A 20000-nucleotide genomic window follows, 5' to 3' on the forward strand; every position below is an offset into this window, starting at 1 on the left:
TAAGTTATGAATTGAAAGCAGCTTTAAAAGTACGTATTCTGGAAAGACGAACAAAAATTTAAAGTATTTTGCAATATTTACACGATGCAGACTCCAATGAAAATCCGAGCGATGATGAAACCGATAGAGATTATGAATTATTTCCGATCATTACCAAAGCTGCAATCACAAAAGTTATCGTTTCACAGATACAACGTCTGGGTGTGGCCAACTTGCATTATGAAGCTGCACCTTTAGCAACAACATCTACTTCAGCCAACAATATAATAGACACAAATATAATATTCAATGATGATGATGAAGTTGATCAAAGTAATGAAATTTCTCTGACTTTAAAAGAAAAGTTGGAGATAGCAATATCAAAAAATGCACCAGATTATCTGAGAGTGGAATCGACCGAAATAAAAAAGATCTCACACACTCAATAAAAAAAGAAATTAACAATCTATGTTTTCTGAGATCTTATATCAACAACCAACTGCAGAAAAAGTAGAACCTTAAAAACTTATGTTTTCTTCTTTTTCTTATGATTAATATATAATTAACATTTTACTGAATTTTCTTTTTCTTTTTTTAATTCTTTAAATAAGTTAATATAGCTTTTTTTTAATTGCCAAACCATTTTTTAATTATATTGTTCATTCATTTGTATTATTAAAGGAAATCTAATAATACCGGTTTAATATCGGAATTCCGGGATTAAAAATTTTCAATACCGAAATACCAGTATTCGCAACCCTATCTGTAACTTACCTTAAAAATCTGATGTGTGATTTAAATTCAGCATATCAAGATTAAGAGCAAGTGTCAACATTAATGCAATAAATTTTTTTGTTGATTTGTGTTATTAATATAAACGAAAAAAAAGTTACACTAACTGAAATTAATGAAGATAATATAAAAGTATTATTTTCTTGTTTTGCCCAGCATTAACTTTATGTTTTCAAATCCGAAATTTTTATCTTTACACAATTGAATAGTTGCAACAAGACCGTACTGATCATTTTCTTAGCTTGATCTTTCTGACAAACGATGCATTTTGGAAATACATTTTGTATGCCCTTTGCTCGCAGTTCACACTCTATATAATTTACATCAATTAAGTAATTTAAAAGTTTTGTAGTTGTTAAAAACTTATTTGAGTAAAAATTGTTTTCTTTTTAGAGAAGTAGGGAGAGTGGGGCACCATGATACACTTTAGGTTTTAGCTTCATTACAATTTTTTAAATACACCTTTTTTTACGCGATTGGTTTAATTTGTAGAATAAATTTTATACCTACAAAATTAAATTTAATATTTACAAAAGTATAACAGATTAAATTTGTGTAAAATTTAAAGTAAAAATTGTTAACAAACTTTGAGCATCATTAAAAAAAGTATATAACTTAGAGAAAAGGCAGATTTTTACTTGAAAGACAAACAAATTAATGATTATAACTCAAATAACGAATTTAATGATCTAAACCACATTTCAAAAATCCAGATAATACATTGTTTTAAATGCCATTTTTTTGCGTCAATAAATAATGGTTTTGTATTGAAATTAGAACACCTATTTTTATATTTACATAAATATGTTTGACTGTAAATATTGAAAGAAATGATTTTTAGAATTGTTTATGACACAATGGAGTACTATTGTAGCACTCCATTGTGTCATAATGTCACTATTCTCTTCGTTCCATCAGTAGCTTAAACTTAGTTATTCTAAAACACCACCCTGCTAAATATGGAAATAAATCCATTAGATATGAATGTATTAGCTCGTTGAACAAACTACCTCCTGATCTAAAATCTCTTAATTCAATCTCTGAATTTAAAATAAAGCTTTTAAATATTTGTTAAAAAAAATGCAATTAAATATTTCTACAAATTAATATTGAAATTTTTTATTCTATTTATTAATTCTTGATCCTTCGGTTTTTGGTTTAATATTTTTAACATTTTGGGGTTCTTATCTATCTGCATCTACTTTTATTTTTTACTTCTGTTAGTACTAATGTTTTGTCATTCTTTATTTATCTATCTATTTGTTTATCTCTTTTCACTGTAAACTGAGATTTAAAAAATTTAATTAGGTTAACAATACTGAAAAATAAAAAAAAAGGGAAAATGTTTTACGTTCTTCTCGGATATATAATTAATGTAATTCCACTATCATAAAATATTTTTTTAATGTCTTTAATAATCACTCCAAAATCAAGCCCATCATTCTGGCTTCCCAGTCTACCAATAGCAATAGTTTTAACGTTATTATTAAGTGCATGTATACGAAGAGCTTCTAAAGATTCACGCATTGGTTTATATGCGCCACGATCCCACCAATTTTCTCTAATTACCTAAAATCAAATAACAATTTATATACTTCATCGTAACTACTGTGATAATTACTTTAATAAAAAAAAATCTCACCAAAAAATACAAGAAATGGTCGCCATTTTTAATTGGTACTATACTTCCCAGAGGAGATTCTATTTGTAAAAACGAGTAAATTCAACGTAAATCCATATAATATAATAAGGATATTCGTATATTATTACAAACTATTGAATAATAACATGTCATATATTTCATACGTGGCATCTATCCATATAGGACATGTTATATTGAAACAAGAATAAAATTCAAGAACGGATTTATTCAAAACAAAAACAAGAAATACGACAAACTTTTGCTCTCTAGTTCCTCTTGATTTATTATATCAGCAAAATATAAAGAAATTTCTCTTAATAAGCCGTTATTCAAGTCAAAATCCCCACTGACAGTGTGTGCTATAGATGCGTTTCGACCTTCCTCACATATGTGCCATGCTTTACCATGTTTCTCAATTATATTTACCGCTAGCTAGAGAAAAATAACTTTTTTAAAGTTGGCTTCAAATTTAAGAAAAATAATAGTTTTTTTAACGGAGATATATAGGTTATAGTAATATACTGAAAAGTTATTATTTTATATAAATTAATAATTGACATAAGTTATTAACTGATAGTAATATATTAATAAGTTACAGTAATAATTAATAGCTTATAGTAATAATTGATTTAGTAACATATAGGTTTTTTTAAAAGAGAATATAATTTTCGCTTACATTTTATATCGTTTTATGTTTTATATTTATACGTTATCAGGGTTTATACAGGTTCTTAATGAAAGATTTCCCAGACTTAACTCAAAAACTTAAGTAATTTCCCTGACTTTTTTCCTGAAAAGCCAATTGCTTCTCCTGATTCATTCAAAAAAAAAAAAAAAACTACCCTTTTCTCCTGTCTCGTTAACTATATATAATAATAAAAAGTAAAATATTCATATTGACATGCATTGACACTCACATATAGAATAATAGAATGTATGTTAAAAAAAATTCATCATAAAAAAATTATTCTGTAAAGAAAAATAATAGTTACAATAAAGTAAAATCCTTAAACAAAGAAAACAAGTTTCACATTATTTTCTTCCTTTTCTCTTTCGAAATTTTGACTGCCTTTTATAAAGTTTAATTTCAACGCGTTTTTCTTCGCTCTTTTTTTCTTCTAATCCCATATCATTTTTTTCATCCGCCTATTGTATGATATTAATAAACTCAATATCTAAATTATTGCAAGAATCTAATACGAATTTTTTTTCCTTTACTACATCACTGATTTTTTCTGGTTACAATTTCTAACTGATGATTGCGTTCATTTTGCTTAGCATTCTTTTTCTCTTGTAAAGGTATAGCTGATATCTTTTGGATGTACCTTTAGCAGACTGTATAATAGGGCGGGTCATACTTTTTTTTTTTAAAGTTGCTAACCTGGCTATGGTCTAAAAAGTTGCTCTAGGTGCTACTTATTGTAAAAAGGCCAAAAAGATTTAAAACAACAGGTGTCTTGTACTTGCAACTTTACCGCAAAGATTTACCCTTTAATGGCTTATAGCTAAAAATATAAGAAATTCATCAAGCACTTAATATGATACAGAGGCCATATTCATGGCTAGCGCAAAAAAGTATTTTTTTGGGGGTTTTATAAGCATTTTTTGCTTACTATAAAAAAAAGTTAAAAAAAAAGATGCACCCCCTTAATTGCGGCCCTGTCAACGATAAGGGGGTGTTATCGACGTCGAAACATAAAATTCACTTAAATGGTGAAGTTCTAGATATTATTAGTTCAATGAAACAATATAATCAAACGTAATTTACAAAAAGTCTGATTTACAGCTAACACTAGGTAGTTCTGTTCTTGATGCAGTACACTGTAAAATCATTCCATGTCGCGATTCATGCCCAAAAACGGTTGAGCTTGCTGCAGAGATATCTTGGATAGCACGCTCAACTGCCTGAGAGTGACAGGGTATACCAAAAATGAAATCAAACTGACAGTGTTGAAGTTTTTCACTTTCAATAGCTGCTAGCAACGGTGGTGGTGTGAGGTTAGCTGTAGTCCAGTCAATCATATCAACGTAAGTCAAAGCATTGGCGTTTAGCTTGATACTTGACTTATCAAAAACACGCACAGAAGAACTACACGAAGTACTTCTCAAATTAATTATTTTTTCACAACAGAAATGTCGCACAGAATTATTATTGTCACAAACACCAGAAAGAAGAATGTTTTCGGAGTGGGCAAAGTAGTTGTTGTTCTGCAACACAGGCTCTAATATTTTCCAATCTTCTGCTCCAAGCTCATGACACTGCTTCAGCAAGTAAAAAAAGTTCTTTGCACCATCAGCGCAAGAAGGATGACTCTTGATATTGAACCATGAAGGAGCGTAAACATTTACTATAAAGCGTACAATTTTGTATAGTGATGGGGAACAGACTTCTTTTGACATATACAATCTCAAAATTCTGTTGGCTTTTGTCAGCCACCTAGCATGGTTTAAATTTCCTGGCATTGCGTTCTGTAAAGACCTAATTTCATCACTATTTGTATAACCTTGCTGCACTGCTAAGCATGCTCTAAGAAGATATATTTGATCTGTACTTAGACTGTTCTTAACCTCATCATTAATCTCAACCACTTTTCCTAACATAGCTTTAAACTTTGAAATTGGTAAATCCTTGGGGTCAAAGTCTAGCGCACTCATAATTACACCACTGGAACTACTAGGACCTCTTGTACATCCTCCATCAATAGCAGAAATGTATTTCCGAAATGGTAGTTCATTAGCATGCAACAGGCAAACAAGCCATTGCAGTGGTCTTGCAACGCCTTTCTCTAATTTTCGAATCACACCATTTCGTTTGCCTGTATTGGTTACTGTACCGTCACAAACAACTGCTAGTAGCGTACTTGCTGAATTTGTATTTGCAATTATCGATAATATCTCATTTGCAACATCAACTGCTTTACCTGTTTCTGGCATTACATGATCAATGTATTTATTGTTTGGAAATGATACAATAACATAATGTTCTTCCTTTATGCTTCTACGTATACCAGACTTCTCAACAAAAGTCTTTCTTCCCATCAAATCCAATACAAATTAGTTCTTGCATCTCGGCAGCATGCTTAGAAACTTGTTTCTGCCGCCAAAGACCTCTCTGACGTCTAAGTTTTGCAGGATCTATTGCAGTTTCTGCCGACAATAGCTTCATATCTTTTAGCACTGCATTCACTACAAGACAAGCTTCTCTGTTACTAATCTTGCATCTGTCCAAAGCTTTGCACAACTCCGGATATTGTTTCATGTTTCTGGGTGCTGCAACACCATCATCAGATTCACCACTGGAAATTTCATAATCAAGAACTTCATCACCCATGTTTAGTTGAAGTTCTACGTCCTCACCACCATCATCATCAGCATCATCACTCATGTTGTTGTAGATATAATTTATTTTTGTCTCATATTTTATTTTCTGATTGCGCTCAAATTTTAAACGTTTGACTGCTCTCATTTCTTTCTTCTGCAACATACCTGTAGCTTTTATATCTATAGCACCTATATACATTTTCCTTTCAGTTTTTTGGTCCAACCAGAAAGACCATTCTGTTGGAGGTATTTTATGTGACAGTGGACAAATACATTGTGAATTCTCTTGTATACCGCTGTCAACACATTTACAAGTACATATATCAAATACAGTTTGTAATGATTTCAAACAGTCTTGGTAGTTGATGGATGTCTTCTTAGAACTGGGATATTTAGCAAGACCCTTAACTTTATCAATCAATTTCTTTATACGATTGACTACACTCTTTGTGTCGATCACTGGGATACTCGCAGTGTTGTAGATACTTACAACTTCATGTGCTACAGCTGTCACTCTCTTCTGCATACAATCATATTTATTGTGCTTTAAGTAGTAGTCATACAGTCTGTAAACACCACTAGATGTAGGAAGTTGATTTTTTTTTATAACTGCAGGCTGCCCAAGAACTGAGTGTTTAGTCCCAAGTCTTGTGCTGACGGACGCCATTTATTAATACTCAATACAATGGAAACCAACTTGTCCAAACAATACCATATAACAATTAGAAAAGATTGATTATAAACAACTGATTGAAATAAACCCTGTTGTAGCAAGAATCAATTACCACTTTTTTTAAACAATCTAAAATATAAAACAGAACATGTTAAACACGTATATTACCGTAATACAGGGTTTGATGAGGGTAAATTTACGATATGCTAGGATTACTTTTGGTTGAGTTAAGGTAATGTATGATTAATTTATGGTTACTTAGACTTATCTAATCTCATTTCATGTACCAGCGAATGTAATATAAACTAAATGCAGTGAACACTAATAAGAATATACCTTTATAAAATTGATATACCTTTTCACATTATTTCCACATTTTCAACTACAAGTTGCAAGTACTTACTGAGCTTAAAATTTAAAAAATCTTATGGTCCCTAGATTTTGGACCAATAGAACAACTTTTTATGCTATAGCCACAAAAAAAAAAAAGTATGACCCGCCTTACTGTATTAACTTGTTTGTTAGTTCTATTGTTGAAGGTGTTAGGTTGTTCTTATGCATATGATCTACTTTCATCTTTCTTGATATCATCGATCTTTTTTTCAAATTAACTTTAGATGCAATCTTATTAACATTAAATCCTCTCTCTATACTTGCTTGACCATCACTTGTAACTAGAGCCAATGTTAGAACAGATTCTAACTCCTTTCGAGATTTTGCCTTTTCAGAATCTTGAAATAGCACTGCCAACAGATCTGAATTTTTAATGTCAATAAATGAATTAAGCGTTGTTTCATCACAAGATGAGTTGTTTCATCTTGCTTCGTAATTTGACCAGTTGTATAGAGAATATTAAACTTGGATCAAATACATTTGCATTAGCATGCAATGATGCCACGGACTTTTTTAAACGATTTTCTCTAATATTACAATTACCATATTTGCAGCTTCCTTTTTTTAAACTTCACATTTGCAGATTTTACTTTATCTACGATATTATACAATATAGATACAATACCTTATCTATGATATAATAGGTTTTACTTATCTTTATATAATAAATTCCCAAGTTCTTCTTCAGTTGAAAATCCAAAATGCATATCTTTTATACCCTTATCAGTAAGATGAAGCTCTACAAGTCAACAACAGAGTCGCATTTAAGGAGATAAAATAAAATAAAGTTTAAACAACTAACTGCATTAGGGATCTATGCATTATCTCCAGACCCTTGCCCAAAAAAGCAACATTGGATTATCTATTTGATATTTTTTTAAGATATCGCTGCATAAGATTTGCAAATCCATACTTAAAAACGTATTTTAATTTGTCCTTGCCAAGATCCATTATAGATGCAATCTTGCTATTTGAAAACTTAGCCTGAAATGTAAAAACACCATAACCATGGTAACAGAGATAGTAGATTACTAAATTTTATAAAAATAAAATATTTCAAACATAAAAGTATTAAACAGTCCGTAAAATAATTTATATTTAAAACTATTAAATTTATTATTTTAGTATGTAAACAATTTTAATGAAATATTTTATTATTTCCCGACTTGCGAAGAAAAAAACGAATTTTTTTCCGTGACCACGAAATGAATTACTCTATTTTCCCTGACATTCCCTCACTTTCCCTGACCCAGTTGAAAAAGACACTTTTGCCTCTGACTTTCCGTGACCATATAAACCCTGATTATACTTTATACCAGTCCAAATAGTTATCAAACAGTAGTTAGTAATAGTAGTAGTAGTAGTAGTAGTAGTAGTAGTAGTAGTAGTAGTAGTAGTAGTAATAGTAGTAGTAGTAGTAGTAGTAGTAATAGTAGTAGTAGTAGTAGTAGTAGTAGTAGTAGTAACAGTAGTAGTAGTAGTAGTAGTAGTAGTAACAGTAGTAGTAGTAGTAGTAGTAGTAGTAGTAGTAGTAACAGTAGTAGTAGTAGTAGTAGTAGTAGTAGTAGTAGTAGTAGTAGTAGTAGTAGTAGTAGTAGTAGTAGTAGTAGTGTTAGTAGTTAAAAAGAAATATTTCTTTTTAACTACTAACAGTATTTAACACTGCTATTTAAATAACTAGTGCTATTTAACACTGCTTTATGAAAAAATCAATTAAATTAACCACAAATAACAAGAACTATAATGAGTTGTAATAATCATAAATTATATATCCCATCCAAATAAAAACAAGAACTTTTTTGCGATCGTCACTCTTAAACTGTATTGGAAAAACTCTGACATATTGAACATCCATACTTTGCCAGGAACCTGATTATGCAGTTACAACAATCCTCCATCCATAAATCATTCATACTGTTGTAAATATGTTGGTTTGCAACAGGTTCGACCTGGTCTTCAGTTTTGAGTAGTAATAGGCTCAGAAAATAGTTCAGGTTGTTCATAAGGTCTCTCGGGACCAACTTCTTTACTTTCTAGCTGTTCACATACTCTGTTGGGATCAAAATCCTTCTAAATCAGGTCGCATTCATCAAACATGTTTTCACTTGAAACTGACATTTAAGTTGTTTCAGGTATTTGATTGGTTAACAATTTATGCTATCTGCTGTTTTAACTAAAGACTTGATGCAACCTTTTACGTGACATTTTACAATCTGGCTTATCTAATGTCAACACTTTGTAGTTAACATTTCCAACTGCCAATACAATAATGGCTGAGACCCATTTCTCACTCCCAATATTATTCCTTAAATAAACAGGGTCTTCATGTTTAAAGAAATGACTTTTATTACTAAAAAATACCTAAAAGCTGCTTTTCGTTGATTTTGGTGATGACCTCAGGAAGTAGCATCGACAATGGATTTCTTAATCTTCTACCTAATAAAAGTTCAGCTGGAGAAACTCCAGTTGTAGAATGTGGTGTTAAGTGATATTTAAAAAGGAAGCGACACAATTGCATCTCAACATCTTGTTTAATATTATTTGAATCTAACACTTTATTTAGAACCACTCCTAATGGGATCATTGCAAATGGCTATCCTCAATTGTTTTTCTGTAACAGGGGTTTTTACTAGCTCCATCATAACAGCCTCCAAAGATTTTACCGTGAATTTTCTCTCGATGCATCTTATGGTAAACAGCTTAAACCATCTGCAGCTGAATTTTTTTTTTTACGAGGACAATATAGCAGTTTATAATCATATGTTGACAGTAACAGGGCCCAGCATAAAACTCTTGTAACAGCTCTTGCAGAAAATTCCTTGTTTTCTGAAAATAGCCTCAGCAGAGCTTTATGATCAGTGTACAAAGTAAACTTGTGTCCAAATAAAAACTGAAGAAATTTTTTTCCTGCAAAAACTAATGCTAATCCTTCCTTTTCAATTTAGGCATAATTTCGTTCAACCATACTTAATGTCCTTGAAGCAAAAATAACAGGTTTTTCATTTCCACAATCCTGCTCTTGGCTTAGCACAGCTCCTACGGCATGTGAACTGGCATCAATGTGAACCATGATTTTTTTGATGGATCAAAGTGGGCTAACAATGGTGCATTGCATAACAAAGTTTTTAACTGTTAGAAAAGCTTTTTTTATTCTACTTCCAAAATTTTTCCTCAAACAATTATGGAACAGCTCTGTAACAGAAGCCATCCTAGGTAAGTAGGCATTGTAATAGTTAGCCATACCTAAAAATGACCTTAACTCTTTGATATTGGTGGGTCAAGGAACATATATGACCGCTTCCACATTTTGCGTTGTTGGTCTGCAACCTTCTTGGCTGATTGTAAAACCACAGAATATCACTTCAGATTGCATGAAAGAGCACTTAGATGCTTTAAGAGTTAATCCTAATTCCTTTAAGATTCTTAATACAGATTCTAAATTGCTTAAATGCTCTTTATCAGTTTTACCAGAAATGAGTGTATCATTTGAATTCTTTAGAACAGGCACTATAGATGCTGCCCATTTTGAATACTGGACTCTTCTCTAAACCTCATGGTCTTCCAAGTAATCAAACTCTTGTTCAATCCTAGTCCTCAAAGCATACAGTATGGGTCTTGGTTTAAAAAACTTTGCTTGTGTACCCTCACATATGGGTATGTGACATTTTTTTTAAATCTCAATCTTGACATCTGGAGTTTTTTTCATAATCTTGATTGTAAAAACTTTTTCATAATCTTGATTGTAAAAACTTTTTCATAATCTCAATTGTAAAAACTGTGTGCATTTGTTATTATTAGAGATATGCTACTACTTATAAAATATATTCCAGACCTTCCTATTATCATAAAAGTTCATTTTATTTTTTGTTGGACAATAGAAATTTTGAGGTAAAAGGAGAAAATTGGTTAGCAGAGAGATTGAGGTTTTTGGTAATAAGATGTGTTGGCATGTTTTTATTGTTTAGGAGATATGATTGGATTGAGAGGTGAAGCAGAAGTGGTATCAATCCAGGAATGTTAATGTACATGTAGAGTGTAAAGTTACTGATTATTGGGTATTAATATTTCATTTTCTGGAGAAAAAGGTAGAAGCTGATGATGAAAATTTGGAAAGAGTGTGTAAATAACAAAATGAGGTGGTTGTACTTAATAAGAACAAAGAAGCAAGGTTGTGAATATTGAAGAACAAAGATTTTTTTAAATTCTAAAAAAATCTTTGTTCTTCAAAGATTTTTTTAAATTCTAAAAAACATTAATTATGTAGTGTTTAATCATTTATTTTTTCAACTTGGATTTTTAAATATTAAAAAAAAGAGTAAAATAAAAGTTGTTTAATTATTATTTTTTTGAAACAATTTAGCTTAAGAAATTAACCTCTGCAAATTTGACTATTTAACTGGCCAAATTTGATAAATAGACCAAATTTAGTTAGGCCTGCACTGCTGGGTAACTAAGGGTAACCAAAGAAAGTAACCAGCGGTAGGCAATGTTAGTTGTATTAATTTGTTAATTTAAAATATTTAAAAAGGGATTCTAATAACCTTTCCTAATAACATTTAAATGGAGTGAGATATCTTAATGAGAGAGGGCTTGTTTTAATGCTGAATAAATGCTCTACTAAAATTATTCATATGCCCCAAGCAAAAACAACTTCTTATTTGTGTCTTGTCTTGATGTATTACTCCCATCAGAGCTACAAGCATACCACTTTTTAAATAAATGATCTTTATTTGGTATTTATTGAACAAAGTTTGAAGAATATTATAACAACAAAATTTTTTTGTCCAGGTATACCAGTGTATAGTTCATAATCTTGGAAAAATCTTCTGGCCATATTCTAATAATTGGTAGTTATCGCTTCTTGTCTACATATAGAGAGTCTTTGAAAGAACTTTGCTAAAAAATTTTTCTCCTGATGTCAAACTCTATTTTGTCATTTCCTTTATTTATCGTTTTTTCAATGTGAGTCTCATGAAATATGCAAAAAGTATTCAAACTATCTAATCCAAGTGCGCAGTGTTAAAAGTATAAATACAAGGTTATCTATATTAAATTCTAGCAAGCATCAATCCCATTCATTTTAGCATGATTGGGTTTACAAATTCTTAAGAAGATATCTCAGGGAATGTAGTACAAATTTAACCCGTGATCCCAGTGAACATTTTTAAAGAAACACTAAAGTTTATTTCAAAAACGAGTAACTAATTGGCCAACAGTAGAATAAAGAAGGACAAGGATTTCTGAAAAAGATTTTTGTATCATTCAAAATGTATTTTCAATGGTCCTGATATGAACTGTGACCATTGAAGTAAAGAATACGCTATTGTTATACTTATTTGTCATTTCATCACTCTCATATCCCAGTGCCCAGTGCTGTTATCAAATGCCCATTTGTAATAAATTTTCAAATTTGTTACATCCTTTGTTAAACCAAACTTATGAACTTTTAGAAAATGTTTCAAAAGCATTTAAAAGGCGTTCAGAATATAGTTTTAAAAAATAAATGCTCATTAGGAAGTTATGTCTCCTCACATTCATCTTAAAGAACATCAAGTACACATTTTAAATTTCTTTCGACCATGGTATCTGTGATAATCATTTTCAGCATGATATACATTTTTTCTTAGCATCAAAAACTCTATAATAAGGTTGATATAACTGCAACAAGGCATACCTTATTACAATGGTTATAAGGTAATAAGGTATGCTTTGTTGCAATTTTCCATAATAATCTTGTAATTGTATACTGTCTTGATCTGACATTATTGTTAATGTTTTCTCAGAAGAAAAACTTTTTGATGCAACACTTTCATGTTTGAAGATCTTTTTAATTTTTGCTGCACTCAAATAAGAAATGGAGTGACTTCGAGTGTCTTTTAGTTTCAGTTTTAGATTTTGACTTCTTATATCTGATGGAAAAAGGAATCAAAAGTTCACATTGACTACTATTTAAATAATCAACAGTGTGCTTCTATTCAGAAGCATATCTACAGGATATATATCACATATCTATCTGCTTATATCCAGAATCTACAGTGTGCTTCCAGAATCTCTTAAAATTCATGCTTAACACTCTAATTCCTTAATCTTATTATATATGCTTAACTTTTTTCAAAATTTCCTTGTCAATTTGATAGAAATAATAATATAATATATGAATAAATTAACATATATTATAATAAATTTATAGTATAATAATATTAAAAGTAGGTACTTTGAATTTTTCGCTTATAATTACAAACACATTCATTCAAAGATGCTTAATTTTTTTCAAAATTTCCTTGTTGATTTGATAGAAATAATAATATAATATATTGATAAAATAATAAGTATTATAATAAAATTATAATATTTACAAACATGTTTATTTCCGGTAAAAAAAGTACACGATTAATTAATCGCTTACCTCCCACAGAGTTTAACTTAGATGGCGCAAACTATGTAGTAAATTTGCACCCAATTTTTATTTAGGTAGTTTTAGGTTTATTGAGTATTTGATAACAAACCCACATGCTAAAATCCCAATTAAACATAGTCACACTTGGGCTGAATTTCAATTATATATTTTTTTTAAAGAAAAAAGATTTAAATGTAATACTTCTACATGATGGGCTTTGCATTCAAAACTTCTTGCTTACAAAGCGATTGCTCTATCACTTCACTGCTATCACATTTTAAGCGATTCAGAAAACATCAATGTCTATTACAGTCTCACGCATAAAAATTTAATAAATTTAACTATAACACTCATAATAGAATAAAAATCACACCTGTAATACTCATGACACTTGTAATAGAATTGAATACTAAAACACTTATATAATAGAAATAAAATTAATGATAAAACAATATTATAAGATAATATACCGGATCTTCATCTTTGATAACTTTTACATGATCAATGTTATATCTTGTTGGATCAACATACTTCAAAGCATAATTTCTTCTGTACACTAAACTTAAACCTAAGAGATACGAATGAAAACCTCAAGATATTATAATAAAAATTACTAAAGAACAAGTAATTTCAATTAAAAAAAAAAAACAATGTTTAATTATTTTATAATTTATACATAATTATGATAGAAAAAGCATCACCTTGCAAAACCCTAAAGTCATTTTTAAATAAAACACTGCTTTTTGATAAAAAATGAATTGTTTTCATTAAACGAGACATTTTTTTATATCATATTAATATCTAAATAAATAGCAGTTTTAAACTAAAAATCATGTTGTAACTATTAAAACCATAAACCAAAACTATGACTATAAAACCAAATTTAAACTTAAACCAAATTTATAAGTTGACTATATTTTAAATTTTAATTTATTGGAAAAGATGTTTTTCTCAAAGCACAAAGTAATGTTATGTAATTATTCAAAAAGTAATTTATAGTTAGTATAAACAAATAAATACTTCACTTGACAAAATTGCTAATAACACAATAACAATAAAAATAAAAATAATAATTATATAAGTTAAATATAAACCTGAAAGTGAAAGAAAAAGAGCATCATAAAATTTTAAAAAAAAAAGAACACAAAAAATTGAAAAAGCCTTATAACAAGTTCAAACTGTTTATAAAGAATTAAACATGTAAAAATACAAGAGCATCAGGAAGCCTACTGCTGCTAGAAAGTGCTGCTACATTGATGAGCCCTAGGCAAGCTATTTCAGTGTGACATCAGAATCTAAACACGCATTCATAGTATATATATATATATATATATATATATATATATATATATATATATATATATATATATATATATATATATATATTTATGTTTATATATATATATATATATATATATTTATGTATATATATATTTATGTATATATATATATATTTATATATATATATATATATATATATATATATATATTTATGTTTATATATATATATATATATATTTATGTATATATATATTTATGTATATATATATATATATTTATATATATATATATATATATATATATATATATATATATATATATATATATATATATACACTTTGAATGCGTGTTGCAATGCATATTGTGAATGCAACAGAAACAAACTATAAACATAAAACAATTTTTTAATATAAATTCAATAGTTTTCATTGGGTTAACAAGAGTTATATATATACATATATATAAATATATATATATATATATATATATATATATATATATATATACATATATATACATATATACATATATATACATATATATATATATATATATATATATATATATATATATATATATATATATATATATATATATATATATATATATATATATATATATATATATATATATATATATATATATATATATATATATATATATATATAGGTTTCAGAAGATTCAAAAAGGTTGCAGAAACCCCCTGAAATTTCTGGAAGTTTCCACAAGATTTCAGATAGTGGATGGTTCTAGAAAGTACCAGAAATTTTAGGAAGATTCTAGAACATTCTAAAGAAGGGTTCTTGAGTAAGATATAAAAAAAATTTTTCTATAATTTTATTTCTTTAATCAATCAAATTTAATTCCTTTTGACATCAGATCTTTTTTGGCTTCCTCACATTCCTAAATAAAATTTTAAATATATTATTGCAGACTTCCATAAAAAAGCTTATTAAAAATGCAGTACTTTGTGTACAAAAATGTATGAAAATTGTAATTTTTCTCTTACCCTTTTTAGTTCTTTAGCAGCTTCAATACAATCATTAAAAGTTGCAACACGATACATTATAATAACAACAGAAACAAACTATAAACATAAAACAATTTTTTAATATAAATTCAATAGCTTTCATTGGGTTCACAAGAGTTATAACAGTAAATCATAACCAAACAAAACATATGATCACATATATGAAGTTATAATAAAATAGTGAAACAAATAAAAAAATGATAATCCTAAGGAGCAATTAGGTACACTATGCAGACCTAAAGAGAGGGGAAGTTAGAAAAGTCAGTATGTAAAGATGACTCTCTCTCTACTTTTTTTTTTTTTAACCTTTAAAATGATTTAGGTAAAAAAATAAAAATAAAAATTAAAAAGTGTATAACCAAAGGAAGCTAAAATCAGAAAAAAAGATTATAGCATTATGGTTAATCATCTTTAGTATTAGTAAACTTTAAGTGTTGTAAATTCAGCATAAAATGCTGAATATACAACAATGAAAACAATGGTAGTAACAGGGTCATTCCATGCCAAGTGGTGCAAAGGTCCCTTATGGACCATCTCAGATTTTATTGAAATTTTTTGATTTTGTACATATATATGTTAAAAGCATGTTTTGAAAATTTTAGATCAATATCTAATATGGTTCTTGAGAAAACGCTATTTAAGTAGTGGGCTATTTTGCATAAAATTTCACTCTACAAGAAAAAAGGGTTTTTTCATCATTTTTAACAGCCAATAACTTTTGAACAAGTTAGTTTTATACTTCAATTATTATAAGATAGCAAGTGTGCTGTGGATACTTTGAAAAGAAAAAATATTATTTCTGGCATCTTAACTTTTTCCATAATGGCGGGCTAAAGTTGATTTTTTTGTTTTAAGAATAAGTTTTTTTGTGATTTTAAAGACCTTAATCTTAAAAACTAGTTACAAAGTTAATACAAATCAAATTGCCTGCTGATCTACATGTGGTGGATAAACATTTTTAAAACAATCAGTTGATTAAAGAGCTGCATTCAAAAGTTATAGGTCTCCAAAATGAGTCATATCGATATTTTAGTAAAATTAATCTGTTATTCAAAGCATCTGTTACCTAAGATGGCACTTTTTTTTTTTTATAAAATTTTTTATACGAATCAATTAAAGACTGTTAATTAATAAAAACCAAAAAAATTATTGGGCGCTTATTTATAACCTCCAAAAGGTAGTCTCTAAAAGTCAGGTAAATTTTCCATAACATTCTGAAATTGACATAATAAATAAATGCATTGAATTATATAATGTTATTTATTATGAAATATCAATTAAAAAATATCAATGCTTAAAGCCTTTTAATCCCTTTAGATAAAGAACTTTTAAATCCCAATAGATAAAGTCCCCTCCCCTCTGTCCCCTCCCCTTTTTATAATACAATAATTTTTTTAATGAAAAACAATCAAAATGTTTTTAAGAAAATAAAAAAAATAATAAAATTTACAAAAAGTTAAATTTCTCAAATAATAAAATAATCTCATTGATTTCTTTTAAGTCAATACTATAAAATCTTTCACTGTTTGACTGGACTTTAAGAGATTGCACTTTGCATAAAATATGCATTAGAAGTACCCAACAAGATCATCTCTGCATGGCCACGTAAACTTGTTACATAAAGACTTTTTCATGAATTTCATATTAAGATCTTGATGCTCTTCTGAAATACTAAGAATATTTCCTAAATACCATTGAGCATCGTAAACGCAGGCCACATATTCTCCTGGTGAGTAACTGGAAATTTTATTAATATAAATTCTGCAAGTAGAAAAATCCACATTAGTGCAAATAATATCAAATGAGACTCTTCTTATTTTTATTGAGGTAAGTGACATTGGGATAAAACTGTGGTGGTTTCGTGTCCCAGGTATTGTCGAACAAGAACGATATCTCTCTCCCAAATTGAAGTTTGTAGTATGTATTTCTATTGAAACTTTGTCAACAAAAAAAAAAGATATTCCTTTGACGTGTTGAACACACCAGCTGTACATTTTGCTTGGTGTGTCAATAGGATCGTTTAGTGATTGTAGACTGACTCGTGCAACAAGACGTTTCACTGTTCCACCAACACCATCACAAGGGCTTTTACCATGCGATGTTGCAAAAAAGTGCCACTCTGCAGTCATGTCAAAATCGTGTATATGGTAGCATAAGTTGATAAGATTTTTGTAATTTTTATATTGTGATGCAGCTCCATCACTAAAATAGATAATGTGTTCAAATGTTTGTAATTGTTTAAGTTTATCAATAACATTACCGATAAAGCAATGAACAGCATCTGTTCCATGTTTCAGATGATCTGATATAACACAATAACTTTGACTATCAAGTTTTCCATCTTTTATAAAATACGCAACAAAGGGGTGCACAGTTGCTTGGCTGTTATTCCAGTGAAAACCTTGCACTGCCTCCTGTATTGGAAAACTATAGTTTTCTGCAAAGTCAAGAAGAACCAAAGCTTGATTTTCTTTTAAATTAGTTTTCAAATGTTGGTAGTAGGTGGCTTGACTTTTTGATATAAAATGATGCACTCGTAAACTATCTAACTGTTCATAAACCATTTCAATAAATTCATCTAAAGGTAGAGTTGCTGGTACTAAAGTACATTGGTAATTTGATTTTTGCCATTGATAAAAGTTAACTTCACTAATTTCTTTTTCTGTAAACAAAGTGTCAATGTAGTCTAACAAAACCTTTATAGCAGGACATTTATCGCAGCTATGCAGCATACAATTTCTATTTTCAATGCTACAAACCATTAATTTTAATAAGATTTTGTAATCAGAAATTCCAGGAATTTTCTGTACAAGGAGCTTTACATTTTGATGGTACTGGCAAACACAAACTGCATGCAGACCAGAAGCACCACCCACATGAATGCACCACTTGGGCCTTAGCTCACAAAATTTTGAAAATCCAACTTTAAGATAATTATATTTCTTTTTAAACTCAATATGTAGCTCTTTCATATTGACTAGTAGAAGGCGCTTTTGGATATGTTGCTTTTTACTATCTACTTTAACTGAAACAAACTCTTTTTTTCCTGGACAAACCCTTGAATATTCATCACATTCGTAGAAATAATCAACCTCTGTAATTACATCTTCGCTTAGTTTTCTACCCGATTTTGGAGAAGGTTTTGATAGTATTCCACTTTTTTTACTTAATTTTCTGGCTTGTACTACAGATCTTTTTGAAGTAAAAAAAAACTTCTGAGTTTTCTCTATTGACCAACTGTCTGGAGTAAGTGTAAGAAGTGTGATTTTTTCAGAATTTGACAATGTTTTTTCAATTTTTGACTTTATTTGAGTATTAATATTGTCTAAATCTGTGTTTGTTTTTTTATAACAATTTTTTGAGGGTTATTCAATTCCACAAAGTGCAGCTATTTCTAAACCTAGCACATTGGCAACAGCCTTTTGTGTATGAGCTCTTACGCTATCAATTTTACGCTTTCCATATGCAACTCTATCTTTTTTTGAAACAAGTTTTAGAGGTGAGCATCCAAAACTTGCAATACTTGAATTAAGATCTTCTTTTAATGTATGGTTGTCAACATAAATTTCTTTTTCTTGGAGTTCATTTTCTTTTGTATTATGTTTGCAATTCAGAACTTTTCTGCAACTAGTGCAAATTTTTTGACCAGGTATTAAACCAAAATCTTTGGCATATGAAAAACTGATAACTCTAAGAGAACCTAAAAAATAGCGGAAATAATTATTAAATTTTTTTTTATTTATTTATTTAGTGTTATTAAGGTATTTTTATTAAATTAAGATATTAAATATTGAAACTTACTTTTCACATTTTTTGCGTGCTTGTTCAACGGATTACAACAATACCTGCGATGTTCATTCTCATACCTCGACAAGTAAACTTTCTCGTGATAGCTACAAATAAAATCTATGGGATTTATTTTGCTTCTCAAAGAAATAAGCTCTTGGTTTAGTTTAGACAGTTCTTGGAAGCGTTTACTTTTATTAGATAGATAGCACTGTTCATTTAATGCTTTACCAATACAGCAAGTAGAAAGCTCAGGCATATTACTTATTATTAATTGGTTCTAAAATACAACAATTTATTTGGTTTTATTAGTACTTTTTAGATTGACATACTAGTAATATAGAATTAAATGAAACAATAACTAAACTTTTAAAAAGTAATAGTTTTTTATGGAAAATTTACCTGACTTTTAGAGACTACCTTTTGGAGGTTATAAATAAGCGCCCAATAATTTTTTTGGTTTTTATTAATTAACAGTCTTTAATTGATGCGTATAAAAAATTTTATAAAAAAAAAAAAGTGCCATCTTAGGTAACAGATGCTTTGCATCACAGATTAATTTTACGAAAATCTCGATCTGACTCATTTTGGAGACCTATAACTTTTGAATGCAGCTCTTTAATCAACTGATTGTTTTAAAAATGTTTATCCACCACATGTAGATCAGCAGGCAATTTGATTTGTATTAACTTTGTAACTAGTTTTT

At 28.9% G+C, this 20000-nt stretch overlaps 2 protein-coding genes across 2 annotated transcripts in view; both read right to left on the reverse strand.

Moving 5' to 3' along the window:
• Positions 1-2110: 2110 nt before the first annotated feature.
• On the reverse strand, positions 2111-14048 carry LOC100197780 (ADP-ribose glycohydrolase OARD1). The gene is made up of 5 exons (XM_065812934.1): positions 13899-14048; positions 13668-13765; positions 2671-2845; positions 2414-2472; positions 2111-2340 (listed from the first exon to the last, which is right to left on the reverse strand). Exons 1-5 carry the CDS (start codon positions 13975-13977, stop codon positions 2119-2121), a joined length of 633 nt encoding a protein of 210 aa, XP_065669006.1. The 5' UTR covers positions 13978-14048; the 3' UTR covers positions 2111-2118.
• A 1254-nt stretch (positions 14049-15302) lies between these two features.
• The window catches only part of LOC101236120 (dolichol-phosphate mannosyltransferase subunit 3), an 18608-nt gene continuing 13910 nt past the window's right edge, over positions 15303-20000 (reverse strand). Inside the window, exons 3-4 of the mRNA XM_065811144.1 lie at positions 15488-15565; positions 15303-15381 (exon numbers count right to left, since the gene is read on the reverse strand). Of these exons, the coding sequence (XP_065667216.1) occupies positions 15328-15381; positions 15488-15565 (132 nt within the window). The 3' untranslated portion in view covers positions 15303-15327. The remainder of the gene's footprint in view (positions 15382-15487; positions 15566-20000) is intronic.

This window comes from Hydra vulgaris, chromosome 12 (assembly GCF_038396675.1).
Source record: "Hydra vulgaris chromosome 12, alternate assembly HydraT2T_AEP".
NCBI lineage: Eukaryota > Metazoa > Cnidaria > Hydrozoa > Anthoathecata > Hydridae > Hydra > Hydra vulgaris.